The sequence below is a fragment of the Lycium barbarum genome, chromosome 6 (genome assembly GCF_019175385.1).
Source record: "Lycium barbarum isolate Lr01 chromosome 6, ASM1917538v2, whole genome shotgun sequence".
Classification (NCBI taxonomy): Eukaryota; Viridiplantae; Streptophyta; class Magnoliopsida; order Solanales; family Solanaceae; genus Lycium; species Lycium barbarum.
The window spans coordinates 60,251,764-60,264,966 of record NC_083342.1 but is presented as its reverse complement, the minus strand read 5'-3'; the positions used below and the strand labels follow the sequence as shown (position 1 = coordinate 60,264,966).

The 13,203-nt window shown below is 38.3% G+C and overlaps 1 protein-coding gene across 1 annotated transcript; it reads left to right on the top strand.

The window, feature by feature from the left end:
* The first annotated feature begins 6,185 nt into the window (after positions 1–6,185).
* LOC132644040 (uncharacterized) lies at positions 6,186–7,745 on the top strand. Its single transcript, XM_060360581.1, has 3 exons — positions 6,186–6,812; positions 7,023–7,301; positions 7,413–7,745. The coding sequence occupies exons 1-3, from the start codon at positions 6,186–6,188 to the stop codon at positions 7,743–7,745; spliced, it is 1,239 nt and encodes a 412-aa protein (XP_060216564.1).
* The last annotated feature ends 5,458 nt before the right edge of the window (positions 7,746–13,203 follow it).

Below are 13,203 nucleotides of genomic sequence, written 5' to 3'. Positions count from 1 at the left end.
TGATAGATTTTGGAGGAAATTGGGATGACCATTTGCCACTCATCGAATTTGCTTACAATAACAATTATCATTCTAGCATCCAAATGGCACCGTATGAAGCTTTATATGGGCGAAAGTGTAGATCCCCAATTGGGTGGTTCGAAACAGGAGAGGCCAGACTTGGTCCAGCAAGCCATAGAGAAAGTCAAGCTCATACAAAATCGGTTATTAGCAGCCCAAAGTCGTCAAAAGTCCTATGCGGATAATCGCCGAAGAGACTTAGAGTTCCAAGTGAAAGATTGGGTATTCTTGAAAGTGTCACCGATTTCGCAAGAGGGCTCATGGAAATATTGAGGAAGGCTAAGGGCAAATTTGGAATTAGGAAAATAATTTTTTTCATGAATTACAACAAAAAAAATGGTAGTCTTAAAGCAAATGGGCCATGTGGCCGCCCCAAGTTGGTGTGGGCCAAGGCCCACATGGAGGCCCAATATATGCCCATAAAAGATGACAAAGTAGTCATATTTTCATCTTATCACTTAGAACATTGAAGAAACTTGGAGAAGAAAACATAAGGGGCCATTCGGCCAAGCCAAGCAAAAATTGAGCCCTTGAAAACTTTGATCAAAATTTATTTTCTTCTAGCATTCCTACTAATTTGAAGGTCCTCTTTAACGTGGGATAATTGTTGGAGCAAGTAGACCACTCTTTGTTGCAAGATCATAACCCTAGCCAAGTGAGAAGTTAAGGGAAAAAGGTAAGATTTAATCTTCTTTTCATATGTTATGGATGGTTGTGTATGTTGTAGTATGTAGAAATGGGTGAAATTCATGAAAATATTGATGTATGTTGTGGCCGTGTATATGTGTGTTGTGTGGGAATGATGAATCAATTATTTTATCTAGTGTTTTGGTTGTTGTTGTTGGGGATTCTATGTTGATAATGAAAGTTTGATGATTCTAGTTGAAGTTGTAAGTGTTGGAGAGTTGTTTGAGAAGCTAATGTGAATTTGAAGCCATTTCTTGTATTTATGGAAAGTAATGTTGCTAGCGTGTGAATTGTTGGAGTAGTTCATGAACTTGAAGGAAGGAAATGTGTTATTATTGTTCTTATTGCATTTGGAAGGTTTCGGGTGGAGTGGCATATTGGTTAGATTATTTTGAATATTGTGCGGATTGTTTGAAGTGTTCTTGAATATTGTTTGAATGGTTTCGGATTAGTACTTGAATATGTGAGCAATTATGAATTGAACATAAATGAAACGCCGTCGAAGTTTGTAGAAAGAAGTTGCTAACGTTGGAATGCGTTTTGAATTGATTGTTGATATTGTTAGAATGACTGTTGGTATTTGTTGTTGATGATTTGGCCGAGTTGGATTCTCGGGGTTAGTTGTATTTACAGGGGAAATGCTGCCGAAATTTCTGCAAATAAAGCATTGGTTGAAGATTGAACTTCTAAGTATCTATAACTAATGTTTGGTATACACTAATATTGTTGTAGATCTTGCGAAGCCAAAGACTTAAGTTCGGATTAGCGTAGGAAGCGGGCAAGGTATGTAAGGCTTACCCTTTCTTTCTTTTGGCATGTCCTAGAGCTAAGTAAGTTATGATACGTATCTTGGGGTAACTCTATTCTTGATTCCAAGCTTGTTTACGATTCTTATCCACTTCTTGATGTGAGTATGCTTAGTATAGTCGAGATTATCACATGATTGAATAACGAGCAAAGCATAAAGAGTTCTTGTTTTTTTAAAGAGTTCTATAAGTATTAATGTCCCTAACATTCGTAGACAGTCTCGGATTGCTTTAAAACGTTCGTAGAGGTTTCTATAATGAATAACGTTCCTAACTTTCATATGCTAACTCGGATTGTTTTGGAAACGTAGCGAAACGATATCCATAATGAATCCATTCCTAGATGTAGGATATCTTGAGTTCTTTGACCTCTTAAGCCCGAAGGGGCATTCTCAAGTTGTGCGACTTCATAACGCGGTCTAAATCCCGAAGGGGACATTCATAAGGTCTTTCTCTTACCTATGCATTTTACATTTAAATTTGTGAGTCTCGAAGGAGACAAATGAAAAGGGGTTTGATTTCATACATGACGTTCATAATAGTTTTTTTTCTAGATGATTTCATGACGCGACTGAGCGTGCTATATAACATATGGCCTCGGCTTAAGTCCGAGTTTGCTATGGCCTCAGCTTATCTCTGAGTGTGCTATGGCCTCAGCTTATGTCTGAGCGTGCTATATAACATATGGCCTCAGTTTATGTTATGTCAATTGAGTTGTGCATATGGTTTCACTAATAATTTCGAGAAAAATCAGTTTTATACTAAAGGAAACATAAAGTTAGACTTTCAAAACCACTCCGAAGGGGGTGCGAGATTTTACTATTTAGATTTTTAAAACCACTCCGAAGGGGGTGCGGGATTTTACTATTTAGATTTTTTAAAACCACTCCGAAGGGGGTGCGAGATTTTACTATTTCGTTTCATTTACGATTTAGGTTTACACCCCATAGCATCATTTCTTTGTATTGATATTCGTGGATTAAGTTGTGTTGACACCATCATTATTATTATGCCGGAAGCGGCATGCCCGAAGGGGCCATCATTATTATTATGCCGGAAGCGGCATGCCCGAAGAGCCATCATTATTATTATGCCGGAAGCGGCATGCTCGAAGGGGCCATCATTATTATTATGCCGGAAGCGGCATGCCCGAAGGGGCCATCATTATTATTATGTCGGAAGCGGCATGCCCGAAGGGGCCATCATTATTACTAAGCCGGAAGCGGCAGCCCGAAGGGGCCATCATCATTATTATGCCTGAAGCGGCCGTCCGAAGGGACTATTGTGACACTAAATTTATATTGTGTATTCTAGAATTTGCGTATGCCGTATTTATATTGTGCATGCTAGATTTTGGGTAAAGGCCACAGGACTTGGTTCAGAATGCTGTTTCAGGTTACTTACAGTTTGATTTCTAAACTTGTTTATTGCTGCACCTTCCTTGTGCTATGATTCAATAATGCTTTACATATTCAGTACATATTCCGTACTGACCCCCTTTCTTCGGGGGCTGCGTTTCATGCCGCGCAGGTGCATACAGATGAGTAGAGGATATTGCTATAAGATGTTCCAGCTAAATTTGTGAGCTCCATTTCCTTCCGGAGTGTTTGCGATTCAGAGTACTTACGTTATGGTATCTCGTCTATATTAGAGACTTTGCAGACAGCGTCCTGTGGTACATTTGTAGAGATGTCGACAGAGTGATGTCAACTGAACCATTTGTGTACGTTAAAAGAGCATGTATTTTAGATGATTTCAATTGGGTTAAAGTACTTATTTGATTGAAGTTTACATGATCGTTATAAGGATAATGATCTCTATGTGAAAAGTTTCATGTTTTTAAAAAGTTTTTGAAATGACCAGTTTTGATAGAGCGAATGTTTAAGGGTTCGCTCGACTCTGATGAGAGTCGGGGGCCCGTCATGCCCTATCAAGATTAGGGTGTGACAAATTCTAATGATAGTATGACTTCAATGAAGGTATAAACGTGAGCTTCGGAGGAGAACGTGCAAGTGGTAAATAGTTGAACAGAAAGGTATGTAAGGCTAACCCTTCTTTCATAAGGCATGGTTCTTTGGCCAAATATCTAAGTCTTCTATGAGACTATGATATCCTTCAAATGATTTGATCTTCTGAGCTAGTAAGCTCACAATTCGTGATACGCCACGATTGTACTAAATCCCTCGTATGATGAGTAAGCCTATAAAGATAAATGTGACGAATCACGATAATAGTAACAATGATGTTGATGACGATTATGATAATAATGTAAATAGTAAAGATGCTAATGAGATATTGTGTATATGTGTCTATGTATGACTATTATGGAACTCCGAGCTTATGAGGCCGGGTAAAATATGTAAATAAGTATGTATATGATTACGTAACGCGCGCACACCTCTGCAGATGGTACGAATAACCCTGATGCCTTGGTAGGGCCAGGTAGATGTAACCCTGAAGCCTTGGTAGGGCCAGGTATGAGTAACCTTGAGCCTTGGTTGGCCAAGTATGTATGAAACACCGATCCTGCATGGTCGGGTATGCTATATAAATGCTATGTATATGATATGATTATGTATATGATATGGTTACGAGTATGAATACGAATATGATACGATTTGAATGTGAATAAAGGTATGTATATGAATTCGAGTGCAAATACGGAACGAAAAGATCCTATGCACGGCAAGTAAATGCTTATGACGATGATATTACTATCTCCCATCTTGTGCTATTTCTCATGTTGCTTATTATGCTTCTATATTGATATTGATCATGCTTTACATACTCAGTACATTCTTTGTACTGACGTCCTTTTGTTTGTGGACGCTGCGTCATGCCCGCAGGTGCACAGGGAGACAGGCTCGATCCGTAGCGGTATTCTCAGAGACTACCTAGCAGAGCTCCATTTCATTCGGAGCCATAGCTTTTGGGTACTTATTCTTTTGTGTACATAATTATGGGCATAGCGGGGTCCTGTCCCGCTTATGTGATATGTTATACTCTTCTTAGAGGCTCTTAGACATGTGTATGTGGTTAGAGATGTCTGGCCTTGTCGGCCTATATTTTGTATATCATTTTGATAGCCTTGTCGGCTCATGTACATTGACGTGGTATGGATGCCAACCGTGATATGAAAGCATTGTCGTCCGATGGGACTAGCATGAATGATGAATAGAAATGTATGTTTAATTATGTGGCTCACCTAGATGTAAGTATAAGTGTAAGCCAAGGGGTGCCCGGTGGGCTAGCACCGGGCGCTCGTCGCGGCCCCCTAGACAGGTCGTGACCTAATATTAGTAATGGATATATGTGGCAATAAAACAAGGGAAAGAAGCATAAAAATGATCAAGGTAAGGGCCAAAAGCAAGTGGCCTTACCTGCAGTCAAGAAGAAAAAGAATGATGGTGCAAGTAAGGATGTGGCTACTACTTCTAAGTCTCATGCCGTGTAGACCAAAAATAAGTTTGTTGCATTGGATGATAGTAAAGAACAACAAGAAGATGTTGTAGAAGTGACAAAGGTCGATGAAGGAAAGCAATTAGTGAGTGTTCCTGTGGTGGAGATGTCTTTGAATGTCAATGCAAAGGTGCTTACACCTGCGAAAAAGAAAGCTTTTCCTGTTAAGCAAGGGGTGCAAAGTCTAGGTCATAAGCAAGGTGGAGAGTTAGTGATCCACAACCAAGAGGTTCCTATCATTACTGTTGTCAATACTAATGGCAATGGTAGTGCAAGGAAATTGTGGAGTGAGCAAGTAGAAGATGATGCTGAGGAAGAAGAAATTGCTAGTGACAAAGATGATGCCAATGAGCAGTCCCTTAACTCAATTACATCATCTCAAGAAATAAATGCCATGTTTGACAATGTTCCAGATGAAACAATCAACTCATATGTTGTTGAGATTAATACAGATGTTGTTCAAGGTGTAGCTCATGTAAAGAATCCACATGATAGTAATGTTCAGATGGTTCAAGTTGATGATAAGGGACAAAAACAAGGTGAAGATTAAGTGAGATTATAGAACAATAGTACAGGGCTTGATCTTTGTCCTGTTAATAGATCTGGAAAGGAATATTGGACTAGTATGGATACAGGACAAGTGGTGGATAAGAGACTTGAGCACCAAGTTCAACATACTCCAAGTACTGGTGGTAATAAGCAGGGGAAACCTCCTGATGCTTTGGTGTCAGTTCATGGGAAAAATAGCAGTGGCAAGAAGCATGATATGCAGGCCAAAACAGGTGGAAAGTAGGTCAACAATAACCAAAAGCAAGTTGTACAACAAGCAGTTGGTAATAACAAGAATAAAGCTACTCAACTTGCAAATGTTAAGTCTGGCAATCTTCAAATAGCAATACTAGATGGTGATGATGATAAAGTAGATCTTGATGAGGAATCAGCAGCTCAGAATTTCTTAAATACAGCAAGAGAAGGTGATCTATCTCCTAAGCATGTTGAGAATGCTATGGGCAAATCTAGGAGGAAGCCTTACAAGGATTCAAATGCACCTCATGTGCCAGTGGTGCAAACAAGAAGAAATGCAGTTTCTAAATCCAATGTTTAGTGATGAATGCACTAATTTGGAATATTAGACCTGTAGAAACTAAAAAAGCCTTTAAGAGGCTTTTAACAATGCATAATAAGTACAGATTCTGCCTTACTGGTTTGATGGAACCTTTCCAACAAGCTTATAAGTTGGATAGTTACAGAAGAAGACTAGGCTTGAAGACTGCTTTATGCAATATTTCAGGCAAGATCTGGGCTTTTGTAGATGCGAATCATGAAGTTACTGTACTCATTGATAGTGTTCAACAAATGACATTGAAGTTGGAAAATTGTGATACTCATGCAGAGATTATTGTTACCTTAGTCTATGCTAAATGTGACAGGATTGAAAGAATTGAACTATGGGAATCTCTTTATCATTTGGCATCTGACATGACTTTACCTTGGCTTGTTGGTGGTGACTTTAATGTTATTACTGATGAAGAAGAGAAGTATGGTGGTATGCCAGTGACTTTGAATAAAGTGGAAGACTTCAGACATTGCATTCAAACCTGCAATCTCACAGATTTGGGCTATAAAGGCAGTATTTTCACTTGGTGGAATGGAAGAGGTGCAGAAGACTGCGTGTTTAAGAGACTTGATAGGTGCTTAGGCAATTTTGAGTTTCAGCAATTGTTTCCAGGTTTGGATATTGCTCACTTGATCAAACTTAGTTCTGATCATTCTCCATTGCTTCTTGAATGTAAACAACAAGTCTGACAATTCAAGAAATCTTTCAAATTCTTGAATTTTTGGACTAAGCATGAGACATTTTTGGAGGTGGTGAAGGAAAATTGGGAGACTGGTGTAGTTGCCAATTCTTTCTTTACATTTAATCTGAAATTGGAGTAGCTGCAAAAAGTACTATCAACTTGGAGCAAGAGCGCATATGGAGATATTTTTCAGAAGATAACAAACTTATAGGAGGTTGTCAAAGCTCATGAAGCAATTTTTGAATCCAATCCATCATATTCCAACAAGGAGAAACTAATGAAGGTTCAAGCTGAATTGACAAGAGTTTTGCATCTGGAGGAAGAATTTTGGAAGCAAAAGGCTGGCATATCCTGGTTTCAAGAAGGAGACAAGCATTCCAAGTTTTTCCATGCTTATGTGAATGGAAGACGAAAGTTTCTGCGGTTAAACAGGATTCAAGACAGTAAAAGAACTTGGCTTGACTCTAAGGTTGATATTACAAGAGAAGCTGTAAGGTTCTATCAAGCACAATTTCATGAATCTATTGTCCCATCCGGGTTTGATTTTTTGAATCATGTCCCATCCATGATCACACAAGAACAAAATAGAAAATTGATTTAGGATCCCACCAAACATGAAGTGAAGCAGGCTGTCTTTGGCTTAAACTATGAAAGTGCAAGTGGACCTGATGGTTACACAAGTCTTTTCTTTCAAAAATGCTCGGATATTATTGGTGATGACCTGTTTAACATGGTGTGGGATTTTTTCAGAGGGTTTGAATTACCAAGATATATTACTCATACTAATCTTGTGCTCTTTCCAAAGAAGAAGGATGTACAGACTTTTAGTGACATGAGACCAATAAGTCTGAGCAATTTTGGAAACAAAGTGTTTTCTAGAGTTGTGCATGAAAGATTAGTGCAGTTGCTTCCTGATTTGATCTCTCAAAATTAAGCATGATTTGTGAGAGGAAGAAGCATAGTGGAAAACATCTTGTTGACACAGGAAATTATCACTGATATCAGACTTAGAACTAAGAAAGGAAATCAAACTGTGCCTAATATTGTCATGAAATTGGATATGACAAAAGCTTATGATAGGCTATCTTGGTTGTTTCTTACAAAAGCTTTAAGGAAGATGGGATTTTGTCAGCAGTTCATTAGTTTGATTTATAAGATTGTTGGCAAAAACTGGTACTCAGTATTGGTGAATGGTCAGCCTCATAGATTTTTTTATTCGACCAGGGGTGTCAAGCAAGGTGATCCTTTGTCACCTACCTTATTCATATTAGCAGCTGAGTGTTATCAAGAGGCTTGAATGATATACATGATAACTTGTGGTTCACTGGATTTGGTTTGCCTAAGTGGAGCCCAAAGATCAACCACTTAGCCTATGTAGATAATACAATCAACCTATGTAGATGATACAATCATCTTTTCATCTTTATGTGAGGTTTCCCTGGGGCTGATCATGGGTGTTTTGAAGGAATATGAGCAGGCTTCTGGTCAGATGATAAATCAAAGAGTTCTATTTACTTGCATGATAGGGTGGATGAAGAGGTATTCCAAAAGGTGGAAAGGGTCACTGGTATTGCAAGGAAGAATTTTCCTTTAATGTAGCTTAGTTGTCCTATTTTTTATGCCAGGCCTCAAATGTCATTCAAAACAAAATTGATTACTAAGGTTAGTAATAGACTCCAAGGTTGCAAGGGGAAGTTATTGTCATTTGGTGGAAGGGCAGTACTACTTAAACATGTTCTACAAGCAATGCCTATGCATTTTCTATCTGCAGTTAATCATTCTTTTGTCATAGAAAAACTCCACAAGATATTTGGTCAGTTTTTTTGGAGCAATACTATTGGTGAATAGGGCAGACATTGGACTAGATGGTATACTTCATGTTTGCCTCAAGATGAAGGTGGTTTGGGATTTAGATCACTTGGTGACATGTTAATGGCATTGTTTGCCAAACTGTGGTGGAATTTCAGGACTAAACCATCTTTGGGGAGTTCATTCATGAGCAATAAGTACTTAAAGAAAAATAATCCTGTCCTGGTGCCTTGGAAGGAAGGATCTCATATTTGGAGGAAAATGCATTAAGCAAAGGATTTGATTGATCATCAAATATGGTGGCAGCTTAGAATGGGTTCTGCATTGTTTTGGTTTGACAATTGGACATGTTTGGGCCCTTTATACTTTCTAACTCCACCCGACTTTTATTGCAATGAGTAGATCAATAATTTTTCTGATGTAGTGACTCAAAGAAGTTGGCATGTTCCTGCTATTAGGAACAATCTTCCTGAAAAACTAGCTGATTACATACTTAATGAAGTAAAGCCTCCTGCTAAGACTAATGAATTTGATAAACCTTGGTGGATGCTTAAAATAAGAGGTAATTTTAGTGTAAAGTCAGCATAGGAGTATATAAGAAGCAAGAATGAAAAAAGAGATGTTTACAAAAAGATATGGGTGCAGGGATTGCCATTCTAGATTTCTTTGATTATGTAGAGAGTTTGGCACTTGAAAATACCTCTAGATGATGTGATTAGAAGTTGGGGCTATCATATGCCATCTAAGTGTTTTTGTTGTGTTGAACCAAAAGAGGAATTAGTCCCTCATATTTTTTTAAAGTGTGCAACCGCTCAAAGGACATGGTCCTATTTCTATTCTGCTGCTGGTTTTAATATAACAGGAATGCATTTGTGGCAGGTGATTTTGAAATGGTGGACTGCTGATGTTTTTCCCAGAATGAAACATATATACTATGTTGTGCCTTCTATCATAGTGTGGGAGCTTTGGAAGAAATGTTATATCCCGCATTTTTCGCGTTCAGATAATTTAAGATAATTACGGGAGGATAAGAGCAAGACTATAATTTTATTCTTGTTTGGTGCATAAGTTGCTTATGAAAATTTTGAAGTGGGAATATTGAGAAAGGTCAAGGGTAAAAAGAGAAATTTACAAAAGGGGTCATGGAAATAATATGGAAGGCTAGGGGCGAAATGGTAATATTGAGGAAAGTCGAGGGGCAAAATGGGAATTTCACAAAGGGGTTCATGAAGGTTCCAAAAAGGGCATATTGGCCATGTGATGGAAATATATGGGCCAAAGTGTACATGGCAAGACTAGGAGTCATCTTTTATTTTTAAGGAAATTTCAAGAAAAAAGAAGAAAAGTCTAGAGAAAAAAAAAAAAAAAAAAAAAGGAGGGGCATGTGCCCCTCACATGCTTGTAAAGCATATATATATATGAGTGAGGTGGTAATATTAATTGAAGAAATGGAACAAAAAAAGAATGAAGAGAGAGGAGAGCAAAGGGGTTTCGGCCATGGCCCCAAAAAATTAGGCCATGGAGATTTTGTTCCAAAAATTTATTTCTTCATGTATTCCTACTAATTTGAAGGGCCTCTTCAACATGGTATAATTGTTGAGGCAAGAGAATCACTCTTTGTTGCAAACTTACAACCTTAGCTAAGTGAAGGGTTAAAGGAAAAAGGTAAGAATTCATCCTCTTTTATATGTTATGGATGTTTGTGTATGTTGTGGTATGTGGAAATTAATGGAATTCATGGAAATATGGAAGTTGTGAATGTGGCCGAGTGTGTATGGCATTGGCCGTGTGGGTGTGTGTGATGTTGTGCTAGAAGATTGAATTAATTTTATGTGGTGTGTTGCTTGTTGTTGTAATGTATGGAAATAGATGAAAAATTCATGGAAATATGTATGTTGTTGTGGTGGCCGAATAAGGGTGGTGATGGTAAGATAAGATGAATAAATTTTATTTAGTGTTTTGATTGTTGTTGTGTGGATTCTATGATGGAAATGAAAGTTTAATGATTTAAATTGAGGTTGGAATCGTTGGTAGGTTGTGGGAGAAGATAATGTGATTTTCATATAGTTCTTGTGTTATCGTGGTTAATGTTGTCAATGTGTGGGATGTTGATGTAGTTTATAAATTTGGAAGAAAGAAATGTGTTGTCATTGTTCTTGGTGAGTTTGGAAGATTGTAAGTTGGGTTGTTATGATTGAATTTGGAAGAAGAAATTAAGTTGTTATTGTTCTTGTTGAAATTGGAAGGTGTTGGATGGAGTAGTATGTTGATTAAATTGTTTTGAATTGAATATCGAAGTGTTGCTAGAATAATTGCTAGTATTGTTGTTGGTTTGGCCGAGTTGAATTCTCGGGTTTGTTGTTGATGATTTGAGCCGAGATAGATTATCGGGGATGGCCCATTTACAGGGGAGATGCTGCCGAAATTTCGGCAGGTCATAAGTGAATTTAATTGAGATACTAAGAAAGGTGTGTTGGCAATGAATCTAATGATTGTGTCGATCTTCTTGAATGTAGACTAACGAGTTAGATGAATAAGCGTAGCTAGTAAGGTGCGGCACAGGTATGTTAAGGCTCGTCCCACTTCTTTCAAGGCATGATCCGATGTTATGATTTCATAAGTATTTCCATAATTCCCTTGTTTCCAAAAGTTAGACGTTTTATGACTCTAAGGCATGATTCTTTTCTTGATAAACCGTAAATGTTTTTCTAAAAAGTCTATACTTTTCCAAAACAAAGGTTTATGATTTTATACACTTTTATGACTATAATGACGGACACGTTTTCATAATGACAACGATGATGTCAAAGAAGAGAACATGTTTATGATGGTTATGGCGATTATTTCTTAAAGGTTCCAAATATATGTGAATTGATGCCTTATGAGATGATAATTTTATTTTATGTTCTCCTAACGCTATTCTTTATTGATAGTCTCGCCTTATAATACTAGTTCCTTCAAGGCGAGACACGATGATCCTGACTATCCATAATGTAATCGGAGGATTACCGACCTTACGTCACTCCGATGGATACATGACTTTCTTGGGCTCTCATGCATGCTGTACAGATGATATATGTTTATATGTATATGTATATGTATATGGGGAAGTACGGGGAAAAGGAAGACGCTATAGACGCATAGCCACCTGATCAGTTGGAGTATGATATTGTCCCGGACGCGGGGCATATGTGGTTAAATGGATTGGCTGCCGACGCCTCGGAAATATGATCAGAACTATTTTCTATATTATATGATATATGTATATGATATATGTATATGTATATGGGGAAGATGGGATAAGGGCAGAGCGTTATATACGTGTATCGACCTGATCAGTTGGTGTTATATGACATGATATCATCCCGGACGCGGGATGCCCGGCCGTGGCACATATGTGGTTAAATGGATCGGAGCCGACGCCTCGGCAATATGATATGTTCTATTTTCTATATATATATATGAAAAAGAAATGTTTTCAAGAAAGTAAGGTATGATATGTATATGAATCGGGCTGCACGTTCCGCAGCATTAAGCATGCATGGCATCCGCCCTCAGAGGCACTCACATGTACAGGTTACTCTCTTATCTTATGATATGTTCTATATTTCCATGCAGTTAGTATACATATGCTAATCTCTTTACTATGTTACTATTCATGCCTTACATACTTAGTACATTACTCGTACTGACCCCTCTTCTTCGGGGGCTGCGTTTCATGCCGCGCAGGTACACCCAGACGAGCAGAAGCTAGTATAAAAGAGGTTCCAGCGAAGTTGGTAGACCCCACTTGTTCCTGGGAATGCTACCGATGTCAGAGCCTGTATGCTAGGATTTCTGGACTGACGTTAGAGACTTTGCAGACAGAGTCGTGGGTATTGGGAGTCAATCTGTCAGCGGCTCCATCAACTGACGTGTCTTTATGTGTATACTATAGAGTTTCATATAATTACAGATTTTGAGATTAACAGAAAGGAAGTTTGTGACAGTCTTATTATGTACTTCATGATTATGTTGTTTAGTGTCTAGAGAGATTAAGTATGAGATAAGAGTCAGCGGGTTCGCTCGGCTCCGAATATGGGGTCGGGTGCCCATCACACCCTAGTAAGGTCGGGGTGTGACAAGAAAAGAAGTGGCGAGAAGAATAGGGATAAGGTGTCTACTAGCAGAGTTATCTATCAAGTTTCATCTACCATCCAACAGTTAGTGATATTAAGAAAGCCTGGGATTAAGATAGTTCCAAATAGATGGCATGATATACTTAGAATTTTGGAACAATTTGTGCCAAAATTACAAGTTACTAAGGTCATGTGGAATTCGCCTCCTAAAGGTGTTTGGAAGTGTAATACAGATGGTGCTGCTAGGAGCAACCATGGTAGGAGTTCATATGCTTTTTATGTGAGGAATCATGATGGTGATCTAGTTTTTGCTTATGCTAAGGAGATGGATGACCCTATTAGCACCAATACAGAATCTGAGGCATTAGCATTGCTTGAAGCTGCTAAATACTGCCCATCTCAGCATGTTTATTCATTTATTCTTGAGACTTACCCCTTTTTGATGAAAAACATATTGGATAGGCA

Coding starts and splice junctions, on each gene's coding strand:
- LOC132644040 (XM_060360581.1), top strand. CDS start 6,186: ATGCATAATAAGTACAGATTCTGCCTTACTGGTTTGATGGAACCTTTC. Junction 6,813..7,022: donor TTCTTGAATGTAAACAACAA/GTCTGACAATTC, acceptor ACAAACTTATAG/GAGGTTGTCAAAGCTCATGA. Junction 7,302..7,412: donor TTGATATTACAAGAGAAGCT/GTAAGGTTCTAT, acceptor AAATTGATTTAG/GATCCCACCAAACATGAAGT.